At 50.0% G+C, this 24,197-nt stretch overlaps 2 protein-coding genes across 6 annotated transcripts in view; one reads left to right on the forward strand and one right to left on the reverse strand.

The window, feature by feature from the left end:
* Window positions 1-16,215, reverse strand: part of CCDC42 (coiled-coil domain containing 42) — a 64,794-nt gene extending 48,579 nt beyond the window's left edge. Inside the window, exon 1 of the mRNA XM_042802310.1 lies at window positions 16,142-16,215. Coding sequence (XP_042658244.1) covers window positions 16,142-16,215 — 74 coding nt within the window. The remainder of the gene's footprint in view (window positions 1-16,141) is intronic.
* A 704-nt stretch (window positions 16,216-16,919) lies between these two features.
* MYH10 (myosin heavy chain 10) overlaps window positions 16,920-24,197 on the forward strand; it is a 104,062-nt gene continuing 96,784 nt past the window's right edge. For all 5 annotated transcript variants that reach the window (XM_032992093.2, XM_042802728.1, XM_042802727.1 and 2 more), the window contains exons 1-2: window positions 16,920-16,986; window positions 19,659-20,036. In XM_032992093.2, the coding sequence (XP_032847984.2) occupies window positions 19,692-20,036 (345 nt within the window). In that variant the 5' untranslated portion in view covers window positions 16,920-16,986; window positions 19,659-19,691. The remainder of the gene's footprint in view (window positions 16,987-19,658; window positions 20,037-24,197) is intronic.

The following is a 24,197-nucleotide window of genomic DNA, read 5'->3' on the forward strand; positions in this document are numbered from 1 at the left end:
GGGGGACCTGCTCAGCCCTGCTCCCTGGGCAGGAGCAGCGGGAAGGGATCTGGGACAGAAAAGGTGCCGAAAGGGTGACTCTCAAAATCTTGAGTTTACAGAGCTTCCCCTGTACTGTCTGCCAGCCACAGAAAAAGCAAATGCAGCCACAAACCCAAGTTTTAATATTTTATTTCCCATTCAGCAGAAAATGAGGGCAAACGGCCCAGGTTTCAGCAAAAGCAACCCCCCTCCATTGCCTTTCCCACAAGACCATTTCTCTCGCGTCTGATACCCCACTGAGATGCAGGAGCTCAGCCTCATTTTCCAGCTCTAACCTGTCCCTCTTATACTGATGGCACGACATGGTCTTCCAGCTCTTTGCAGGGTCCCGCCGCTGAGCCAGCTGGTGTCCCTGGGCTTAGCAGGAGGGTGCAGGAGGCCAGTGGCACGCCGAGCACCTTGGGATGCTGAGCCAGGAGGCTCTCAAAGGTCCAGTTCAGGATCACACAGAGGCACACGGGACCTGAGCCAGGAGCTGGGTGGCTCAAGAGGGTTTCTGTTTCAACCTGAGGGATTGTTTCACTTCTTGGTGAATTTTTAACAAAAATCTGAAACCCAGAACATTTTCTGTAAAACGAACCAAAGGAAAAACATTTGGGGACAAAACTATTTCCAATGAAAAAGCTTTTGCTCTGAAAATTGGAGACTTGGCACAATTGGAGGGAATGTGCCTGATAGGGAGTAACAGGGCAAAGGGGGGGAAGGTGAAAATATCCACATCCAGGTGAAAATATTCACATCCAGAGATCCCGACTTCGCCTCTGTGGTCATGTCCATAAAAGTGTACATCTTCCAGGCCAGTAAATGTGGGCAGCTGCATGATCCATGGTCCTGTACTTGTTTCAGCAGGATGCTGGAGCGAACCATGCCCCTCTGCCATCCTCTTCCTACGTGAACCTGGTGACTCGGACTCCTGGCTGACAGAGCTGGGAAGGCTCAAGAGCTGCTTTCAAGGTCTCCAAATGAAATCAGCCCTGTTCAGTCACCTGTGGTTTGCCTGACAAGTGATTCACATTTCAGACTTGGCTGCAAACTCGTTCCTGGGAAGAAGACCCCTCATGGCTGTAAACCAAGGTGGGGAGCACTGAGCTACCAAGGCGGAGAAGGAGGAATGGCGTGGTAGGGAGAGACAATCATCGGCAGCCACAGTGGGACTGTCAGACTGCTGAGGAACGTCTGCTCTGTGATATCCTGCTGAAGCCTGGCCAGGAGGAGGCCAACAATCTCCCCAGAGCGTGAGAGGTTCCTGGTGAGAGACCCTGACCATCAGCTGAGAGCCTAGGCCAAGTTGGAGGCAGCTTGGCCACGCGATGCTCAGGTCCCCACTGTGGGGTCCTGTCCCAGGAGCTGAGCACAGCCCAGATATCTCAGATGGAGAGACGAGGTGTGTGGTTCATGGAGGGCCAAGCAGGAGAAGGCTAGAGGTCTTGGCTCCTGGCTGGTGGCCACCATGATGCCAGAATAGCTCAGAGGAGGCTCACGCATGGGGTATCTGGGACTCCCTCTTGAGAGAGACATTCAAATAATCATCACAAGCATGCAAATAATCATCAGCTCAAAGTGAAAATAAACAGGGGGATCTTTGCTATCTGAGCCTTTTGGTTTCACCTGCTTCTCATTTTCTAGCTCGTTTGCTTCTGAAAAGGGCATTTTGTTGGAAGAGGGGAGACCAACCTCACGCTGCGCAGTTTCTCTGTGGGGACTCAGGACAGTCGGTGTCACAGTTTCTCCTGGATGACCTGGCGGTGCTGGTCAGCAGGGCACAGGATCTTCACAGCCCCACGGTCTGCGTGAGCCTGGGGTCATCGCAAGGTGGGGGCTGCCCACCTGGAAGCCACATCCCCAGGGCCGGGTGTGTACTGGGACAACATCGCAGGGAAGGTTTTGGGAGGCAAGAGAAGGGACTGTGGCATGTGAGAGGCACCAGAACCACCTGGTCCTGGGCAATGGCATCAGCTGGGCTGTTTTCAACCAGAGCTCAGCCCATGGGCAGGACCTTGGGCAAATCCCATCCCTCCCTGGTCCGAGCAGTCTGCCAGCCTACTCAAGGCCTCTACGAAGGCTCTTTGGCCATATGCAGAGAGCCCACTGTGGGGCCTTACGGGGTTGCCCTCAGGCGATGGTGGCAATGGTGAGGTGCGAGGCGGAGGTTACACCACACCCGCTCCTCCTCCTTCTCGCACACCCCTCCACCCCCGTGCAGCGGCTGCGTGTCTCCAGGGTGGGTCTTGTACAGGTCTGCTGGCTCTGTGCATCAACTCCTCCTCCTCCTCGCCTGCGACCCTCCAGCACCTCCTCGGCAAGGATCGTCCCCGGCGAGGCTGAGCTGCAGGCAGGGCTGCCCGAGCTGCCAGAGCAGGGGCGGCTGCTCAGACTTGCCGAGCGCTGTTTATCTCCAGCAGCTCCCTCAAAGGCGAAGCGATGCCGGGGCTGATAGGAAACCGCTGAGCGAGCAGGGGCAGGGCACGGGGCAGGTAACGCCGAGCTGTGACTCAGCCCTGGGCTCGATCCCATTGATTTTCCACGCAGGGAGCCCAGCTGAGTGCAGGGCAGTTACCTCTGGGATAAGGGCAGCACTCGGCCATGCTGTTCCGTCCCAGGGATGAGATGAAGTTCGGCTCCCATGCCAGCAGGGAAGCCTTCCCCACCGCCACCGCTCGTACCACTCTGAACCCCTCATCCCCCATGGGCACCGAGCCAGCAAGGAGCCACTGGCCCCTCTCCTGCCCGGACCAGGATGGGAGTTGAATCATGCTGGAGAACACATTCATGGGTGTTTGCCTTCAAGGACCTTTTAGGTTTCTACCCTTTACCCACTTGCCCTGCAGTTATTACCAGGGAACACAGTTTCTTCAAGCAGCAGAGGTCAGATTTTCAGCTGGCGTAAAGCAACATCCCTCAGAGGAGCTGCACTGCTTTACACTCACTCACCATGTGGCCCCTAGACCAGTATTTCTTGCAGGCAAAAGAGCTGTGCAGCTTAAAAATATTTAAAGGACTTCTTCAGTGCTGGGAAGGAAAGAGCTGATGGCTGGGAGTCGGCCTGGCAGGCACCTGGGGAAAGGCACAAGCGATGCAGATTCATCCTCCTGCCAAGGAGTTCCCAGAAGGTGCAGGTTGCCGATGCGGGAGAGCTCACGGCCATGGGACGAGAGGTCGGAGTGCTGGGTGGGGACCTGGAGGATGCTCAGATGCATTTCAGGTCTGCACCCCGCCAACCTGTAGAGCATGCGTGTGTGAGAGGGAGAAATTTCTGATTAAAGCCAGTCTTTTCAACACTACCTCAGCCTGGGATATCAGATGAGTTTGGATAGAAACAGAGAGCCAAAACTTGTGAGGCTGCTTTGGCAGGAGTAACAAACATATGTTATGTGCAAAAATGGTATTAAGCTGGAGTTATTGGGGAGCTCAAATATCAGTAGTTCGGGCCGAATAATATTACAGGGTCATTGCTATTAACCTACACCCAAATGTTATAAATCCAGGAAATTTGGAGCTGAGGGTAAGCGTTAGGGAATTTCAGGCATGTCAGGAATGCAGAGATCAGGCACAAAACACCTGTAGTGAGTCTTTAAAAAGTGGGTTACATCTCATGCAGCCACAATGGGTGTATCATTCCTCTGTGTCACTGCCGAGCAGACAAAGCACCTCCAGCAAAGCAGGGAAAGGTGGGGATGAGGAGGGGGGGGATGGTATATGGTCCTGAATTAACAAATACATTTGCACGCAGCTCCTGCGCATGGTTTTGTGTGGTCCAGCCTGCCTGCACATGTTCCTCCCACTACACATGTAGGTTTTGGTTATTTTTAAGCAGAAGTGCGGATATTTTAGAGAACCAGAGACCCAGGGGACTAAAAAATAGAGGAAATACAATTTTTGTGCCTATGAAGGGAAGGCTGGAAATGTGAACAACTTGTCTGAGTTGGCAGAGAGCTGGAGACGGGTGCTTTGGGCCACAGCGTGGCCGGGGTGGCCGCGGGAGGACCACCCTGCTAGGACTGAACCCCGGGGCTTCAGACTGGCCGGGTCTGTGCCCTCCTCCAGACACTTTTCTGTCAGGGATGCTGCCTGGCACGGGGACAAGTGTTTCCACTGTAAGGACACATTTGGTCACAGCAGCATTGGCAAAGTGGGGACCGGCCCAATAAAACCCAGTGGGAACTGGGGCCAAGCAGCCCATGTTGGAGAGACTGGAGGAGTTTCATGGGGCTGGCGGGGTGCAGGAGCTGCCAGCTGTGGACCCCAGGCTGGTGTCCAGCCTCCAGGGACATGGGGCAAGCAAACGTGTTGGGGTGAGCGCATGGGAAAGCGAGGCTCTGCTGCTGGACTTCTGCTGAGCTGTTTATTGGGGGGCATTACCAACACCCATCAGTGCCCCCAGAAGTGATCCCAGGAGCAAAGGGCTCAGTCCAGGCCGAAGATGAGACATCAGCCCTCTCGGGACAGCAGCTCCCCCGTGCCGGCGGGGAAGCCCCAGCCAGCAGCGCCTGCAAAGGGGCTTCGCTCAAGGACACCTCCCCGCTGCCAGCCGTCACCCGCTGCTTGCATCCAGTCATTGCTACCAGTGGAGCACCCCACGAAGCCTTTGGACTTGCAGTTAATCCCTGGTGACAGTTTGCACCCTGGATGTATGAGTGTTAACCCGTCTGGTGCTGGTGGCACCGTGCTGGCTCGGTGGGTGGGTGGGTGCAGAAGGGTTAAGTCGGCAGAGCTGCAGTTAATCAGATTGGAATCCGGTTTAATTGCAGGTTGCCTGTGACCCTTGATGCCTGCTTTTACAAAGTGATGGAAAATGACAAATATTTATCCCCACTCTGGCAGCGGCCCTTTATCTTCCCACACTGTCATCAGGCTTTTCCAGCTCTGCTTTCGGGAGGGAAGAGTGTAAGCAGATACTATATAAGGCTAAAAGCTGGTTTGGGCAGCTGTCAGCTTTTGCATTCACAGCATTCCTGGGAGGAGAGGTTGGGGGAGGAGGTGTGAGACACCGAGGTAGCTCATGAGTGCCCAGGTGCTGCCAAACAGGCTTCTTGGGGTGCCCACTGCCCAGGGTCCCCACTGCCTGGGAGGAGGAGGTGCCTGGTCTGGGGAGCAGGGCAAAGCAGGCACCTTCGATGGAGCACAAAAAAAGGGGGAGTACATGCTCCCCTGCTCAGGGAGATATGCATGAACCCTGTGTATGGGACAACCTGCAGTTATTTTTGAGCTAGGGAAAGCTTTTCTCCCTGTTGTGTAGAGATGCAGAGAGGTGTATTGTGCTGCTGCATCGCCCCCACACCCCCACGCCCCTTGCACTGGGCATGCTGAGAGCACATGGGCAGGCAGAGAAAAATGCCATCGGGGAGGCACAGGCAGGGGAAAGCAAGGCAGGCAAGAAGCTGCAGCAGTCACACCAGCGTGTGCTGCTTCGGAGATGGTGACACTGTGACCATGGTGGTGGCCTGGCCACGGGTTCTAACAGAGGGCTGAGCCCTCAGCAAATAAACCAGGATTTCTCCCGGAGGAGTTGCAGTGCTGCGAAGAGATGCAGCTGCAGCCTGTTCCCGCAGGCGCAGCGTGCCCTGGGGGTCCATGAGAGCTCCGTCATCGCCAGTGCCTCCCAGTCCCGGTGGTGCTCAGCCCAGGTGCCCTGGTTTAGAGGCAGGGGGCCAAGCAGGAGCTCAGACTGCTGCCATTCCCCAGCTTTCCTAAAAATCAGTCTAGTTTCTCCCCAGCTGCTCGAAGCTGCTGTGGTTGAGGGGCCGTGCCCTGACCCCTCTGCAAAGCAGCCCCCCTCCTCCTGGCACTGCTTGCTGCGGGCACGGATGGCTGCAGGCTGAGCCTCCGTGCTGCTGCTCGTGGGGCAGCCGGTCAGGCTTGATTATACCAATCCCAAGCGTGCAGTCCAGGCAGGGGATCCCCACGTGGACCTAGCTTGGGGGGCTGCTGGAAACCCCCTCTTTTGTAGCCCTTTTAGCTGTCTCCTTTGGAAAATCTGGGGTTGGGAACATGTAGCTGAGAGAACATCTTCTGATGAACAGGACCTGCCCAGCCACAGCCAGTTTGTGGCTGCACCAGGCTTTCCAGAAAAGGGTGGTTTCCCCCCTCTAAAAACAAGAAATACACAGGAGGATTTGAAATCTCTCCCTCCACCAGATGCCTTCAAGAAAAGTGAATTTTTAAATATTAGAAACAAATAAATTGCATTCTGCCTCCTAGGCTTCGAGGGGTCCTTTGGCTACAAGAGAGCTCCTTGGCCTCTCGCTGTGTATGGATTACCTTGCTATGGTGGGTTGCAATATTACCCTGGATGGGTTTGTCTCCCAGACATCCTGAAATATCTTAACTCCCATCAAGCGCTGCCTTTCTTTCCTCTGCAGTGCTCGGGGTTTGGACTGTTGCCAGCGTCCTCTTTAAACGTTACCAGAAGGGCTGGCAGGAATTCAGCCCTAACTCATTACAGGTCCCACATACGTTCGGCTGGGGGTGAGGGTTGGCCTCTTTTGGGACCCTGACAGAAATTTTAAATTGAAATGGGAGGAGGGAGGGGAAAGAGCCCTATGGAAAAATAAAATTCCCGACAAGGATGTGTATATTAAAACCCCCCATTGGCCGCATCTCCTGCTGCAAATCAATAGCCCCGTGCCCCGCAGCACGGGCTGCTGCCGTTGAAAATGGCTCTGGTAATTGCACGGACATGCTGATGACACGGTTATCCCATGTGTGCTCAAGCTGGGGATGGTGGGGACTTTATGCACCCTGAAATAGTGGCTTTGCTCCCCCCCAGGGTAGCTCCATGCCGGCAGCTAATGCACCAGAGCTAAGACTGCTCCCTTTGTGTGGTGGCTCCGGTATTTTAATCTGGTGACTCCTCATTTCCCTGCTGCAGGGCTGAAATTAGAGGATTTCCTTCAACTTGGAGCTCTGCTCATCTCTTCTGTGCTGTTTCATCTCCTTTGGAGTTCTTTGCACCATGCAAAACCATCACTGCTCAGCACTATTTAAACACAGTCCCTGTATGAGCGCTCCCCTCTCTGTGCTTATTTCCACATGATTTTATACTGAAAAATCCCTTGACTCTCTGCCCTGGAGTCACAGCAGCACCTCCAGAGGTTATTGAAGTAGAAAACAATACAAATGAAGGGGTATTTTATTTTTCCCAGAATTTCCAGGTTTAGTTTCCGCCCAGTGCTGAGATCTGTTGGTGATTGAATAACAACACACATATAAAATTACAACTAAGAAATAATAAATGAAAATGACAAAATTATGATGACTAATGACAAACTAATGACAAAAATTTGAGCTACTAAAAGAGACATTAATTTCATGCTCTTTAAACCCCAGGGTGTAAATACACATGGAGGAAGGAAGTCTCCGTTAAATATTCAGCACCAAGATCCTTCAGCAGAGGTGGGGGAGGTTGCAGCGGCTTCATCTCCAGATTGCCTTAAATTCATTTGCTAGATAGGTTCATTAAACTGATGCAACTGGGCTATGCGGGCTCTCTTCAATCAGGCTGTGGATGGTTAAGTGAAGGTGGTTGCTGCTGCTCCTATGACGGTATATGAATACCTGCACCAGGAGCTGGAGCTGGTTAACTGAACCCATCAGGGTTCACCCTTTAGAAAGAGCAGACCTTCCTACGGAGCCTTCCAGCAGTCAAAGAAGACCAAGGTTAACATCCAGGATAATGAATAGCCTGTTTGTTTGTTTTAGAAACAACCTTTTCAGATGCTCAGACCAACCTCATCCATCTTTAACAGATGAGAAAAGGCACAAGTCCAATTAAAAACAAAATCATGGAACCATTTGCAAATCACCTTTATCTTCATGCTAAAGCTCTACCAAGCTTTGTCACTATGGTGCTCAGCCCTCCTCTGTGTCTGGAGCAATTATCGAGGAGTGTGTGTTTGTCCCTGGTTTCTCCATGCCCCTGACACCCACACTAAAGTGAGAAATGGGAACGCTGCCTGTGTGGGAGCAGAGCAACAATCACAGGAATGGGGAGATGATCAGAGATACAGGGACATGACCATGGGAACATGAGAGAGGAGAGACGACCACGGTGGAAATACCCTGCTTATCATGATGCTCTGCCCTTTCTGCCCCCAGTGTCATGCTGTAGGAATGGTATTTTGGCACTTCTGGGAGCCATTTCTGCGGTACCCAAGAGCTTCAAGCTCTGTGCTGTGGTTGTCTCCCCTCCTTCCCGTGCAGTACCTGCATTTTCCACCCACAGAGCTCAAAACAGCACCGTTCACAGGGTGTGAGCAAGCAGTGGAGGTATTTTAAGTCATCCCATAGCTGAATTGTCCCTGTTGGCATTGGCGAGTGCCTTCGGCGCTCTGTTCCAGCCGTTTAGCAATGCTAAGATCGCCCATGGTGTGTAGGGGGATACTGAAGCTTTCCCCACCCAGCCTGGGCACGCTGCTTCAGGTCACCGTCTGCCAGCTGGGGACATTTTCAGCACACTGTCACTGTGCACCGTCGTCCCTTGGGGGGCTGTGACTTGGGGACAAGCTACACCAGCACAGCACAGTGCCTGGAAGGGACCAGGCACCGCTGGTGGGATCCCAGCACCAGTGCCACACAGAGGTGAGCACCCTGACCTTAATGGGGTTATGCAAGCTCATTTTCCCTTTGGCATTAAGCAAAGCGCTGGCACCCATCTGATGATGGAACTGGGCTCCGTGGCACTAATGTGCCGCGTGGGCTGTGCCAGGGGTTAACTGCTCCTCACCCTGCTCATCCTCACCCACCCGAGGGAGTTTGTTTGCTGGGACTGAGCAGAGATCGATCCCCTGTCCCCTCTCCCCAGCCCAGGGAAGTGGTTGGCACATGAATTACAAACTCAATGACCAGCTGATAGCTGAGTATTGGCTTGCTAATTATACCAGCAGGGTTCAGTCAGTCATTAAATTGGATTGAATTAAATTGAATTAGATGGTGGCTGTGGGCTAACATCCCAGGGTGAGCCCAGCTGCCCGGGCTGTGATGGGAACTCCCGGCGCCATGTACCCCGACAGAGCCGGCATGCTGGATATGGATGTGATGGGAGGATCCCTGACTGCTTCCCCTCGCAGGAACATCTCCCAGGAATAATTTATCTCCCAGCCCATATGCACTGGACTCGGCTACTGGGTTTCTGGGGAGAGGGTTTCTCCAGCTGGCCCCTAACCAGTGTCAGGAAGCTGGTGTCCACGAGGCCTGACCTTCCTGCTTTCAAGTCAAAGATAAATAGCCATAGAGGAGGCTTGTAAAGACCAGTTGGCTCCTTTGAATGTAATGTGATAAAACAAACTGTGTGTGATAATTGATAATGAGAGACCACCCTCCTCCCTTTTATGCATACTATCATGCCCCTTGCACAGAGAACAACAAGACCAGGACAGAGATCCTTCATGCCTGTGAGATCAAGAACTGAAGCATTAGCATGAATGGAAAGGGCGAGCTGCAGCAGAAGACATATCCTACAGCCACTGGGTCTGTCACAGTCTCTGCTGGACACAGGAGGGCAAGAGTACCTGGGACACACTCCTCTGCCCCAGACTCTGAGCTGCCCTGAGCCAGGGAGCAACCAGGACGTGCCTGAGGCAGGCAGCAGGTCCAGCCTGGACCACATCTGTTCCACAGCAGAAGCTGCATTTTGCACCCTGGGAGAAGCACTTGCACATCCATAGCAGAAATCTCCAGGCAGAAACCTCAAGGCCAGCCTTATAGGACAGTAAAGCCACTGATGAGCCCCAGAGCAGTGGCTGAAAAGTGGCTGTGCTGCTGGTGCTGCTGAGCAGGACGAGAGGCTCCCTGACCAGCCAGGCTCAGACACGCTCACGCCTCGATGTTTGGGTCCACTGATGGACAGCCGGATGGGCTCCTGCTGGCCCAGATGCTGAGAGGTATTTATTCAAAGATCGGAGAGGGGCTGTGATGCCAGCCTGCTCGTGAGCAGGCAGCAGCTATAAAAAGCCCCACAATTGCTTTCCAAGCTGGTGATTCAATAACAAAATGCAAAAGTAATATTAAAGCTGCCTGCTGTGCCAACTGCTGGCTGTCTGCAGCAATAAAAATGCCGTAAATCAGCTCCAATTAAAGACTGCACAGAGTCTAACAGGACGCTCCAAGTGAAGCTGGGAAAATCCCCAGTACGCCGAAATTGCCGGGGCAAACCCTGCACGCTATTGCTTGCCACTTGCAGGGGACTGCAGATGGTTGGAGGGTGCAGTGCTGTAGCCTGGCCCTGAAAATGCACACTTTTGAAGTATGAGAGGGTTTTACAGGGTTAGGAGAGCTGGCAGTACTGGTACCCCATGTCCAAACATGAGGCAGGGCTTGGGAATTCTTTTCTGTGGTTTTCTAAGCAGACACAAGCTCTCGGGGTCAAGTCTGAAGAAGCTGAAGTTGCCGCTGGTCCTGGAGACTGCTGGCAGTCCGGTGGGACCTGCTGGTGTGCTTGGGCATGTCCCTGCCTTCCTCAGGTGGACCTCGAGGAGCTCACACCTTCTAACAAGGCAAGGATACATCCCAAGTGCATTATTTGTCTTTAAAAATGGGCTGTAGGCTCCAGAGGCCCCCTTGCAGCCATCAGATCTCTACTCTTGGTGGAAGGTTTCTCCCCTGTGGTCTCTTGGATGCCATCCTCCGCTCAGTTTTTGGCTGTTTGCTCCTTGGAGTGGGCCCTGAAGGGTTTTTCTCCTCTGTGGCGCCTTGGTGTTTGAAGAGCCCCTGAGGGCAGGTGGGATGCAGGCATGCACAGCTGGGATGCACAGGGACAGGCTTAGTTTCTGGTGCAGGTCTCATTCTGTTCCAGCAATACTGCCTGTGGGCTGGAGGACAACTCAGCCAGCCCTGGCCCAAGTGTCCCCTCAATTCTCAGCGTCCCACCCATCCTGGAATGTCCTTGGCATGTCCCCCCAGCCCTGCAGAGACTGGTCAGCTCTGCCATGCCTTTGCTCCTCCTCCAACAGGCACTACCAGGGCTTCCACAAAGGGTGCTGGATATGCCCTTAGGGGAACTTTTCAGTTCTTTCAGCACGGTTTTTTCTTTGCTGATCCTTTCATTGGAGAATAAATGGATGGTTTTAGTTAAATGCCAGAAAGGAGCGACTGGTCTTGGATGAAGGATCTGGCCCAAGAGGAAGGACTTGGTCCCTTCAGCCTGGCCACGGGCCAGTGCGGGGCAGTGAGAATCCAACCCTGGGCAACTGCCCCTGCCTGCTCCCCAGCCACAGTGAGAGCCCAGCTCTCCCACTCTGGGCGTTTGGTGCAGTAACCTCTTTCAGGGGCAGCCCCTCAATTTCTGTCTAGCCCCTCCAGCACACGGCCAGCCCAAACCCTGGACTGTGGAGGGGACTTGTGTTCCTCGGCATCACTTTTGTATTTGTATACAACAACTCTCAAAAAACCCCTGCGGGGTTTGCCCAGATATAAATGGGGCATTTAGTTTAAATTAGAAAACATTCTGTGATCCCTGGCAGCATCGGCAGAGGGACAGAGGAATGAAAGCAAGGGGATAATTAGGGTTTCCAGCCAGGGTAGCCAAGGTGGGTGCTGTACCAGTATTGATGCATGAGCCCTGCTAACAGGAAATGGAGATAGGGCATGAGAGAGCAGGCTACAAATAAACCCCACATCCCAAACACGAGGAGGGAAATCTTTCCCATGGGGAGAGGTATGTGTGACATGCTCATCCTCTGGCATCCAAGCACCTAATCTTGCAGTTGTGCTGAGCAAAGGCCAGTACTGGATGAGGCAAAGATCCCCAGGAAAACGTGCCCTTTGCAAGTGGCTCCAAAGGAAACCCACCATTTTCTTTATTTTTTTTTTTAGCCTCCAAAATCCTAGCTAGGTTGAACTAAATGATCTTCTGAAGTCCATTCCAGCTTGAATTACTCTCAGATCCTATGATGCCCAAATATTTTTTTCTTCTGGCCTTTCTACTACATAATGGCTAAATCCTTTTCCGTTAAAGACAGTACTGCAAGTGAGAAGCGCTTCTGCAATGTGAACTGGTGTAACTGGGATGAGAATCCAGCCCAGTAAATTGCAAATTCCCAGCTAGCCAGAAGTAAAAGGGCAGCTCCCCAAACCTGCCGCACGTGGTTTTCCCAGGGACAATTTCCGATCCCAGGGTGTGTGAGCGAGGCGGGGGAAGACAGATCTTGCAGACAAGTTCCTGCTTTGAGGGGAAAAGGGAGGTTCAGATTTCTGGCTGGTTTTAAGCAGAGACTTGTGAATGAGTCCTCCTTTTCCTTGAGGGAAGAGAAATGCATGCCAAATCCTTGCATGGAGGGTGGAAGGCATGCTCGTGAAAATCCTGCTCTACCTTCCCAGCCCCTCTTCCTTCCCAGCATGAGGGATGGAGGAAAGGGGAAGGAAGAGAGAAAGCAAGCAGTGGGCAAGCACGGGTCCCCTGTATGAGTCCAGGTCTCACCCCTAGCACGATTGCAGCAGGATGATCTGAGATGGATCCCATCCTGTGTGCTCCACTTCAGCCCTTCATGTTTGAAGAGGCTCCAGATGTTCTGTGGAGTGTCTTCGTTTCCAGCACAACCTGTTAGAAAATGGCTGCATGGTTGTTGGAGGCTTGCTTGGAGGGAATGCAAATCTTTCACTCTGCTGCTCGGATCTTGACTCATTTGCTGCAGAGGTGGCTATTTTTGCTGATCTGACATCAGGTTCACAGCAGCCTGTCCAACCATTGTGCAATCCCCTTTTGTGAGTAAGAAGCTGACTTTCCATTCCTGATTTAGCTAACTTTTTTAACTACCCACGACTGAAATATATGATGGGTGAGACAATGAAGCTCATATTTGGTGCTGATCCCTGCGTGGCGCCCTGGAGAACACCTCCTGTTTCAGAACGTTTCCTATTGACATATGAGATAAAATAAACGGCACAGTCCTGGAGGACAGCATGCTTCAAGAAATAAGTGTAACCTCATCTTACTGTAATTTATTACATCTCGGAAAGCTTTGAAACTCAAGCATTAAGCATAAGGCATGAATTTCCAATTCCTTTCAAGCTTCTCTCATAGAAATGTTTACTATAAAGTAATTTTGTTGTGGAATAATTGTTATTTTATTCCTGCACTTCTCTGTGTTTTGATCCCATGCAACAAAGCAGCCAGTTTTTACATGAACAATTCTGCCTTTTCCTTCTGAAGGTGTCAAAGCACATTATACATCAAACGTGATCTCATCTCTGACATGCCAAATGGGCATAATGATGTCTCTTCCCTTTGGAGGGTGAGCGAGGGCAGGGAAGGTACTGCGGCTACTCAAAGCCGCAGCAAGTCAGGATTTGAAATGGGAACCGAATCCGCATGGATTTTATTCATGTGTACCCTTGTCACCACTAAGTACAGACCATGTCTGTGCATATGCAACTCCTGCATTTAAATATTTAATTCTAAACCCTGGCTCAGTATTGTTCAGTACTTGAAGTTACAGAGAAAAAATTTGACCCAGAAAGGTGCTAAGATGTCCCGCTTTGCAGAGACATGGGGCTCCTGGGGGAGGCCAGACCTGGGTCTGTAAATCTTGGAGATGCGCCCAAAATCTGCTGCAGTCAGAAAGCAGGGCAGGGAGAAAGGACGCCAGTCTCTGCAGGAAGCAAAGCTGTCGAATAATCAAGGAACGAGAGTTGTTTGGCTTATTTGTGGATGCTGGTAGGGACATGGGACAGAACAAACAGCTGTTGGATGTCAGTTGTGTGTTTTCACCTTGCAGAAGTTTGTTCTGCCCAGCAATGTCCGAAGCAGACTGGGGATGGAGGTACACGTCACTCAGTATGGAAATTAGCTTTCCAATACATGTTACCAGTAGTAAGACCTCTAAATTAGAAATGAATGGATCATTTTTTGCCTAAATCCTCCACATTGTTTTAAAAATCTCAAGCACAGCACTGCTTTAAGCTTAAGTGGTTCTTATTTACCTGCTCAGGTTCCAGCTCTGGAAACACCCATGGGGACATGCTTTGCCTTAAGCACATGCATGCCCTCGTAGCAATGGTATCATTAGCCTTCTGTTTAAAAGTAGGGAAACAATTTTAGGATTAGGGACCAGCTGAGTTTCTATTTCAAATAAAAATCCTTTATGAAAGATGTTTCTTTGTGCTCTTTCCAGTCTCCTGGGGAAGACATAAATATCATCTTTCCCTCTATGAGTTAAAGACATTGAGTAGATTTGGGGAATTCCTTCCTAACACCAGCATGGATAAAAACAATTGTGTGATAAAAATAATAACTTAGCACTATAGTCCTGACATGCTCCAAGTGGCATCTTTACGATCCTCAAAGATTTTCCATGGAAATAATTTTCTAAAAGAAACTAAACTCTTCAAAATGCTTGCCTCTAGAATAATGTTTTCTGAGTGATGTTTCCAGTTTTCTTTTAAAAGACTCTGTATGCCTAAACAAGGAAGTTTTGTGGCTGAAGCCCTAAGTAGCGTGTCGTGGAGGCGCTGACCCGGAGTGGGAGGGCACTGAGGTGTGGGTGCTGCACCATCCCGCGGCCTCAGCTGCCCCGAGGGGTGACTCTAACTAGTGCACAACGCTGCTCCTTGAGCATGCGGTTTTTCCAAAGGGAGCAGAATGCTCATCAGGCTGCTCCGTTGCAAAGCCCTGGTGCTGCTGAGGAGCTGGCATCGCTCTGTGAACGCTGGGTGAGTATCTCGTGGAGACCTGATGGCTGAGCAAGGAGGAATTGCAAATCCTGGGAGATGCGGTGTGCTGGATACCTGTATTCAAGCAGCCCAAAATCCACGTGGTGTTGGCCTCACTCTGCTCACCACACAGCTCATCCCTACTGGCCCCGGGAGTGGCAGTCCTTGCAAAGCGAAAAACAGCTGGGGAGTAACCAGTTCAGCCTTTCAGCTTTCATCTACCTGCGCTTGCAAGTCAACACCCTTATTTTTCGGTGAAACAGGATGTACGAGACCTCCCACTGAAATGGTAATTAACAGGGAGACTTTCATATAAATTCAAGTGCCAGGAGTTGCACATGAACTGATTTGTGTGCAGAGGTGAGCAGAGATGATCGAATGATTTCCAGCTCTGTGCTAGAAGCCTGGTTCCCTGCAGTTTGCCTTATTGCCTCCCTTTTTGAACTGAGCACCCAGTCTGAAAATGCTAAGTGGTATTGGAATGGCAGATGCTGATTTGAAACATTTCTGTTCGTGCAGGTAGTCCACAGAAAGTCTTGCTTCCTAACCACAGGGGAAATGGGAGACATCCTTACTCCTGTCCCCAGGCGCTGCCTGACACCACCAGCCCTTCCCAAGTTCTCCCACTGGAGCTTCACCCTGTGCCAGGCTTGATGCTCCTTCCTGCCCCTTCTCTCTGTTCCTCACCCTCCTTGCAGTCCTGTTCAGAAGGATCTAACACAAATCCCTCACACCAAAATAGCTCTAATTCCTGAGCCACTCACATTTGCTTTTACTCTGGGCAGAGAAACAAAACTCAGAGCTCGGGCAATGGGATCCTTTAATGCTTCTAGCTACCTGCTTGCATGCAGGGCTGGGGCGAGCTGTGGTTGTGGCAAGAGGTTGTGATCATTCCTGGAGGTTGAATGTGCCATATGTGATCCCCGAGGAGCTTTCTGAGCCAGGGAGCGAAACACAGGAAAGGTTTTGCAAAAAAACACGGAAGGCCATCACAACGTTGAAGCTCTCCATCTCGAAAGCCTGGTCAGTGGCAGCAAAAAACTGACCCCAAAGTGCTACACCTGAAACCCACCCAGTGCTGATTTTCAAAGTCCGTATGAACTTGAGACTCTCAGAGATGCTGCAAATGGCTTTTTTTCCCCATGTTGCAGCCTTCTGCCTGCCCACCCGATCCAGAAATTGTATTGGCAAACGGGTGAGGGCTCCAAAAAGTCTCAGGGTTGTGTTTAAGGAAGGGGGAAAACACACATGTGAGGACAAGCTCATCCAGGAGGCCTGGGCTGACTTTATGGCTGCAGGACCTCAGACGCGGCAGCACCGTTCGCTGAGGGGGGCTGCAGAGCCGGCACAGAGGACACTCGAGTGGACATGGGGGCTGGGAAACCACATCAGACTTGCTGCAAGGGTGAGGTTTTTATTCTTAATCATCAGAGTAATTACCCCCGGGAGCAATTACCGAGGGCTGTGACAGAGTTTCTGGAACTGGAAGTTTGGAAATCGGGTCCAGGTGCTTTCCCGCCGCACCGCCATCCCGCCCAGGGCCTGGGAAGCGGTAACTGCCACCTCAGACGGGCACCGCCGAAGAGAGCGAGGGGCGGCCCCGACGGGAGGGCAGTGCCGGCTTCCAGCGCCCGGGGACGGCTTTCCCCGTTATCTCTCGCGTCGGTGGAAGCCGGTCCGGGGCCAGAAAAACCCTTAATCGACCCAAAATACCGGGACGCCGCCGGGGTGTGGGGAGGGGAGTGTGTGGAGGGGGGTGGGGGGGGAGGGGAGGGGGGAGTGCGGGTGGGTGAGGGAGAAGCGCGCGCCCGCCCCGCGCTGCAGCACCGCGCGCGCCGCTCGCTGCAGCGCCGGGCACGCGCCGCACACCTCGCCGAGCGTGCTGCAGCGCAGGGCGGAGCCCGCCCCAACAGGCGGGGCGGGCGCCCAGTGAGAGGAGCGCTATGGGCCGACGGGCGGGAGGAGCTAGCCAATGAGCGCCGAGGAGGCGGGGCGAAACTGGGAGGCGGGGTTTGGAGGGTAGCGTGTGGAGGTTGCTATGGCCGTGGCTGGAGAGCGGCCGCGCTGCGGGCCAATGGGCGGGCGAGCGGCGGCGGATGGACGCGGCCTCCGCCCAATGGGAAGGGCGGCGGCCGGTAGCGGCGGCGGCGGGGGCGGGGCCGGCGGCGGCGAGCAGGGGGCGGAGGGCTCGGTGTGGCGCTAAAGGAGCGCGGCGGGTGGGGGGCGGAGCGGCGCGGGTGCTGGGGAGCCGGGCGGACGGCGCGGGAGCTCCGGGGCACGGCGGCGGCCGGCGCTGCACAGGTGAGGCGGCGGGGCCCGGCGGTGGGGCCCGGCTCCCGGCGGCGGCGGCGGCGGCGGCGGGGGGGGGGGGGCTCGCCGGGGGCGCGCGGCCGGGCCCGCCCGCCGTTGGGGGTGGGGCGGGGGCGGCGGGCCCGGCACACAAAGACCCCCTTGTGTGGGCCGCGCCGCCCGTCCCGCCCGCCCGCGTCGGCGCATCCTCCCGCCCCCCCGCCGAGCCCCCCACCCCCCGGCGCATCGCCGCCGCTGCCGGCTCCGTCGGTGAGGGGAAGGTGGCCATTTTCTCCCTTTCCCGCAGCCTCTGCGCGGTCGGGGCGGCGGCTGGGCGGGGGGCGCGGGGCTGGGGCCGGGCCCCTCCGGGCCGAGCGGCCCCGGCCGCCTCCTTTGTCCTTCGGGGGGGCGGCGGGGCCTGCGGCCGGCCGGGGGGGCTCCGCAGCCGCTCCCGCAGCGGGCATCAGCCCTCGGCGCCCGGGGGCGGTGCGGCTTTGCGGCTCCCCGGGCTGCCCCTGTCCTTGAAAATGCCCGGGCTGCGCTGAGGGATGCCACTCCCCATCTCCGCGGGTGCTCCCCCACCCCCCGTTTGTTTAGAGGAGCAGAACATGTGTGGGGGTTTCTTTTTTTTTTTTTTTTTTTTTTTTTTTTTTTCTTCTTTTCCCCCTGCATTAGTCGTCTTTTGGGAGCGCTGGATTCCTGCATGATAAATGTGCTCATTTGTGTATTTCATTTGAATGCCATTGTTAACAGAGGAGCCCTGGGTAGAGTAAGCTGCAACTTGCTTTGCTTCTGCAGAGGACCTTTTGTGATGGGTTCTGTGGAATTATAAGCCAGAGTGGGAAAACGACCCTGAAACTGTCTGTGGTCCCTCAATGTTAGGTATATTCCTCAGGAACTGGTATAAAGTCAGTCCATGCACTCATTTCAGTCGTCAGCCTTTAATTCTGCTGGGGAACAATAATGATTAATTTTGTCATGAGTTTTATTTGACCTCTAGGTTTCACTACATCTCAGTGTGCAAAACTGAGACGGAGCTTATCATAAAGGCATTTGGCTGTCTGTCATACCTGGCCAGGGAGCTTTCAGAGACCTGACACCGAGGTGCATTTGCACATGAGGTGCATTTGCACATGAGGGCGTCAGTGGTGTTTCAGGTCTTTGTTGGAACTTCATCTGTAGTCTAGCCCAGTGGAGACAAAAAGCTATCTGAATTGGGATTGGAGTCTCAGTTATTAAATTTGTGGGCTTCTTGAGCCAAGCGTAACGTTCCTTGACTAATATCCTCACTTTCCATACTGAGAAGTCTGGCTATCATTTAAGGTCTCCTCAACGATTCCCTCTTTCTTTGATGAATTTTTCACTCAGAGGCTCTTCTAAAATACTTTAAATGTTGAGTCATCACCTCTTGATTTGAATTAAGTCGTCTATAGTAAACGGTTTGCTCCTCGAACCTCTGAAGAGTTCAGTGACTTCATGCTTACTTTACATTAAAATTGGACAATGTAACCAATGTCCATGCCGTAGATGGAGACAAGACTATTGTATTTAATTACATGTTCTTCTGAGGATGGGTGTGTTGCAGAACTTCCATCAGGGTGCATACCATAGTATGAAGTGCGACAAATGCAGTTTGCGAAACCTTCCTTGCTTTTGAAGCTAACCTTTAGATCACCTGTTGGAAAGGGCTACCATTAGCTAAGGTAACATTCTTCAGCAGAAGAGATCTAGTGTGTGAAAAAACAAGGTACTTTATAACCTGAATACTAGGTGTCAGGCTTGACCTGTTGCTCCTCAGGCAGTTACTGATGAAACTGCTAGCTCCAGGAATCCTGGATGTGACAGTGGCCTCTCTTAGAGGCAAATAGGTAAAGTGAGTGTGCAGGAGCTCTTGTCAGCAGTTTTCCTTTTCCTCTTCAAGTTACCCGTGAAGCTGTTGGAAAATCTAACATCAGTCCTTTCTGTGTCTTGAGCCTTAAGGTAAACTTGAGATCTGGAGACATTTTTTTTGCAATATGGTAATGTCAGTGCTCACAACTGAGAACAGAAGCAGGCTGTAGAAATGCAAAGTCTTAAGTTTTTCAAGAAGAATATGAGCAAGGTTTAGCAAGCTTAATGGCTTGCAGAAACCCCAAGTGTCTCAAGTTCTTGTCTGTAGTTGAAAATCCACATTTTGAAACATATTCTCACTGCCTTCTGATTACTGTAGTTAGCTATCCACTGAGCATTTCTTTGTATAGTTTTTTTTTACCTGTTCAACTGAAGTTGAGTTTACTGGTAAGCTTTTGTTAAATTTACTCTTCTTCCTTATTTAAGCACAGAACACAGATGCATGTTTTTCCTGCTTGTAGGTCTCACGTTTGTTGTAATGTCTCTCCCTAGTTGCTGCACAATTAGAACCAGTTTATACCAAGTTTCCTGTACTGGGTCTGGGGGTTATCCTTGACAGATCATTTTAACTTTTATGGCAGTTGGTTTATTCAGAAGGCCGCTGTGTGAATAGGGGCTCTCAGCTGTATAGAAACTTCTTCAGACTGTGGAAGAAATTAATGACGCTGCTTCATCAAGAGAAGACAGATATTAGTGATAGATCATTTCATTGATGTGCCATAGCTCCATTCATTTCATTGATAAGAATATGGTATGTAACGTACTCTCTGCTTTTTTTCCTCTCCAATTTACAGGGTAACTGATAGTGGACACCTTCACTTCCTGCAATGGCACAGAGATCCGGACAGGAAGATCCGGAGAGATACCTCTTTGTGGATAGGGCTGTAATCTACAACCCTGCCACCCAGGCTGATTGGACTGCGAAAAAGTTGGTGTGGATTCCTTCAGAGCGCCATGGTTTTGAGGCGGCCAGCATCAAGGAGGAAAAAGGGGATGAAGTGTTGGTTGAACTGGCAGAGAATGGAAAGAAAGCACTAGTCAATAAAGATGATATTCAGAAGATGAATCCTCCCAAGTTCTCTAAAGTGGAAGACATGGCAGAATTAACCTGTTTAAATGAAGCCTCTGTATTGCATAATTTAAAGGATCGGTATTACTCTGGGCTCATCTATGTAAGTACTAATTATTAGATTCATTATGGGTGCTAATTCAGCTGAACTTATTTTCATTCCTTTACCTATTTGAAATGGAGTGGGTCTTGTCTCTGATTTTGGTAGCCTAAATACTTTGAGTCCCTAGCATTTAGGTTAGTACAGGGTCTTTTTTCATGCTATGTACAGGTCAAGAACTCTGTTGTCATAAAACAAATAATAAAAAATTCTCCTGTGGAAATAATTCTGCAAGCATCTTTCAAAAATAGAATGCTAAATGGCAACTCTGGGTGCTTAGCTCATGCCGCTTGTTAGAGCACTTGCCTCAGACATGTTTAACTGATACAGTGAATAGTATCAAATGGCTTGTTTGAGCTGATGAGAGATTACAAAACCTCATTTTGCTGAATTACTGTTGTTTAATTGCTCATATGAATAAGCATATATCTTGCTTTAACTTGCTGTGTATTAAGAGTGATAATAAGAGGCTATGCTATGCTATTATTTAAAAGCTGAAGTTGGAGAGTGCTAGGAATGCAAAATGTCTTTTTGGAATCTAATATCAACTTAGTGGGCCAGGAAAGAATGTGTGCAAGTGCTTAAAATAAACCAATAAGATAAAGCTTTATTTTTTTTCAGTGATTTTTGAAGCACTAGCAGAAATATCTGGTTTATCGTCATCTTCCTATAGAGTTAGGAATCACACCACCATTGATGCCACTTTTGACCCCCTTCCTTGAACAATGTTAAATGAGTGTCTGCACCGTACAGCTAAGAGTAGCTCCTTGTCTCTTGGCAAACTGATTGCATAGTGACTTGTTGAGTCAGAGTATCATTAAGAGCTACAAGTAGACTTTCTATCTTAAAAGAAACTGGAACATCTGCTTAAATGCTTGGCATAATTTATTAAACACTTGTTCTAAAGTTTAAATTTATTTCACGTAGTTCCGCTAGTTAGTTGGCTCATTTTCCCTTCCATCTAGGTATTAAAGGGGGTACTTTTTTGCTTGGCCCTTGGTTATACTTGGACTTACTAAAAAATTATGTGCAACTTCAAAATATTCTTTGTGCGTCTTTGTCAGTTTCTTCTGTGGGGTTTTTGGTTTCTACCCTTCCAGGGCCTTTCACCAAGACCCATATGGCAGAGCTTAGCAGAAGACACTCCAGGAATGCTTCCTGCCTGCTTATAAGCAAACTAATTGGATAATTAGGACTGGGTTGAAAATGAAAAGTAAACAAGTGATAGGTCAAAAGTTTTCAGTATATCTATTGATCATAATGCTAGTTATGAATGTCATTGCCACTATTATAACTGTATTTCATTATGAAGGTTAAAAGCTTAAATGTCAAAGCAAGCCTGAGTCCAAGGACTCCATACAGTAAACATATCTTCAGAAGCACTTGTGGCTGGTGTTGAGAACCTGTCACTCTTCTATATACACAGATGATAGAGTACCCTGTTACTCTGGATGACTGACAAATTAAGGAACTCTAAAAGACTGGCTCATTGTGTCCTTGGAGCTTAAGTGATATGTTATAGGTGACTTAAGCTTCCCCTCTTTTCCCAAAAAGGTGCCTTCTGCTTTCGTTCTTTAACTGTTGAAGCAGACTCAAAAACTTGCTTCCTTGGTGTTGAGATACTGCTGTCACATAGGAGGATTACTGCATCAGTATATTGCTAATGACATCCCCTGCTCCTGAGCTGGAAGAAGTTGTTTGGGATCAAGAAGCTAATGGATTTATTGGCCTTAACTGGAGGTCTGAGTTACAGGGACATGGCTAGAAGATGCTACAGTTACCAAGAATAATGTTTCTATGCTGCTGTAATAATGGCTTCTCGTTTGAAATTAAAGCTCAGCTTTTTTTTTTTTTTCAAGGGTGGAAAAACTCAGTTGCAAGTACTAATGGAGTAGAGACTGAATGCTGGCAAATGTCATTAGGCCCTTGAACTTGAGCTTGTGGGTTTTTTAGTGTGGTTCTGGAAGGGATCTCTGTTGGGGATCCCTAAACTTCTTGAACGTGGCACTGTGATTGCTGCTGCTGACTCCACAGCCCAGAGCAATTGCCATTGCCTGTGTGTACTGCTGATGTTCACTTGGAGTAAGGAAAAGAGCCAAAGCTAATTGAGCTGATGAAGTGAATTAGAGTGGTTTGGCCATGACGAGATGGTTGAAGGTATGTTTTGATTCCCAGATAGTACTTCTATAATAATCAAACTGAAATATAATATTTTGGTGTTGGGCTTGTGTAGTTAAGATAGAGTTGGTGAATTGGTTTTGTTTTTCTTTAATTCACAATAGGTGGCATGCAGTGTTCCCTTTCTAGGAAGTAGATACATGTTTCCTTTCAATCCCTAGAAAGGAAACAACTGAGTTGAGATATTTGGCCAGTGGGTCTAGTCATCTGTCTATAATCTACCTCTCCAAGATGACACTGGTGGAGGAACAAGGAGGGCTGACTAAAGCTAGCTAGTGCCAGTCAGAATGACCTGAGCATCACTGCCCATTCATCAAGAGTTTCATGTAACATCTAAGTAGGGATGGCGAGGAATTTCTGGAACTTCTGTCATTTCTAGTATCTGCCAAGTGACACGATCTTGGGCTTTGAGTTGCATTATTACTGTGCTGTTGGAGATGAACACAAATGGTGAATGTGGAAGACCAGTGGCTTCTAAAAGCATAATGTCTATCCTTGGTCCTGTCTTTATTTCTGGTCTGTTCATGACAGCACAAAAGACCGAAGGTATCAGGGCTTGTACAAGAACTGCTGGGAAGAATGGTTGGTGTAAGCTATAGTGTTCCTAATTTTGCTTTAGAAATGAAATAACTTCATTTCTTGCTCTACTTTTAACATCACCTATTTCTTTTGCCACAAGGTTTATTTTGAGTGTATCTGAAGAATATGTTAAAAAAATTATTTCCTAGAGAAGCTGTACTGTCTTTTCCAATTCTTTTGAAGTATACTGTATATATTCACCCCTGAGAATGGGCAAATCTATCATTGACTTCTTGCACTTGGACTTTTCTCCTTAACCTGTCAATGACTAAGCATGACACTGCAGAACCATGGAGTCCCTGAGATGATCTCTGCTCACATTTGAGGCTTGGTCTTCATCAAGTGCAAGTGTTGGTTCTGTGAAAGTGCAGCGATCTACAGCATTTTTTTTTCTGTCATTACTTCTACCTTTGGAAGTAGTTTTCACTTTTCCCTGTTTCATAGCTAAATTTTTCCAGATTTTGTGCTTTTCTGGGGATGTCAGCATTTTTTTATAACGGGGATGTATCTTTTGAATCACTAATACTCTAAATTGGTCTCTCATGTCTTGCTGTGTTGGCAACTTCTCATGGGTTTTGGTTGACTTACATGCTTATGAGAACTGTCAATTCTTCAGCTTCTTAGAAAACTTTATTATGTCTGCTCTGCTTTAGTGGCCAGCTTTAACACTAGCTTCAGTGTGTATTTAGTAATACCCTTCATAGCTGTAGGTTAGAAACTGGAAGTAGTTCATTGTAAGGGCACCCAGGAGGAATGTCCAAAGGCTTAGGAGGTCCTTTGAAAATTTGGAATTAAGATGATTTTGCTCAGACTGGTTTTGTGGTGGTTCTTGAATATCTGTATACTGTGATGAACTGAGTTCCAGATATCTTTATAGGGGGCATTGCTTTATGAAAGCAGTCTAGTTGTCAGAGGTTTTGGATCAAGAAGGTCTGTAGCCTGATACTACAAGACCTGCATGTAAGATGCCCCTTTGAAGGCTTCTAGATACCAGCCCTAGATTTTGGCTTCTGCTTAAGTCATGTCAGCAAAATACAATTTCATGGGGAGGGGGGGAGCTTTGAATCAGCCAATGAAATGAAGACATCCACTGGAAAGAGTTGATGTTAAGGGTTCTTTAATCTTGAATGTTACTGAAGTTCTCAAGACCAGTGTTGCCATAATGATTTGTGGCAAGCTGTGATAGGCAAGATTACAATTCCAGTAGTTCTCCTTGTCAGTGCTTCATGAGGTCCAGGGTTTCTCATGAACCAGCTTCCAAACCCTTCATAGTCCAATAGGGTATCTGAAGGTAGGAAAACACTGACTTTGATTTTTAAACTGCTGTTCTGTGCACTGTGGAGGTTCAGGAGCAGTTTTGTTCATGGCTCAGCTTTGTGGTGTCAGTTTGCTGTTGCGGGGGGTGTG

The sequence above is a fragment of the Tyto alba genome, unplaced genomic scaffold, assembly GCF_018691265.1.
Source record: "Tyto alba isolate M040663 unplaced genomic scaffold, T.alba_DEE_v4.0 Super-Scaffold_39, whole genome shotgun sequence".
Classification (NCBI taxonomy): Eukaryota; Metazoa; Chordata; class Aves; order Strigiformes; family Tytonidae; genus Tyto; species Tyto alba.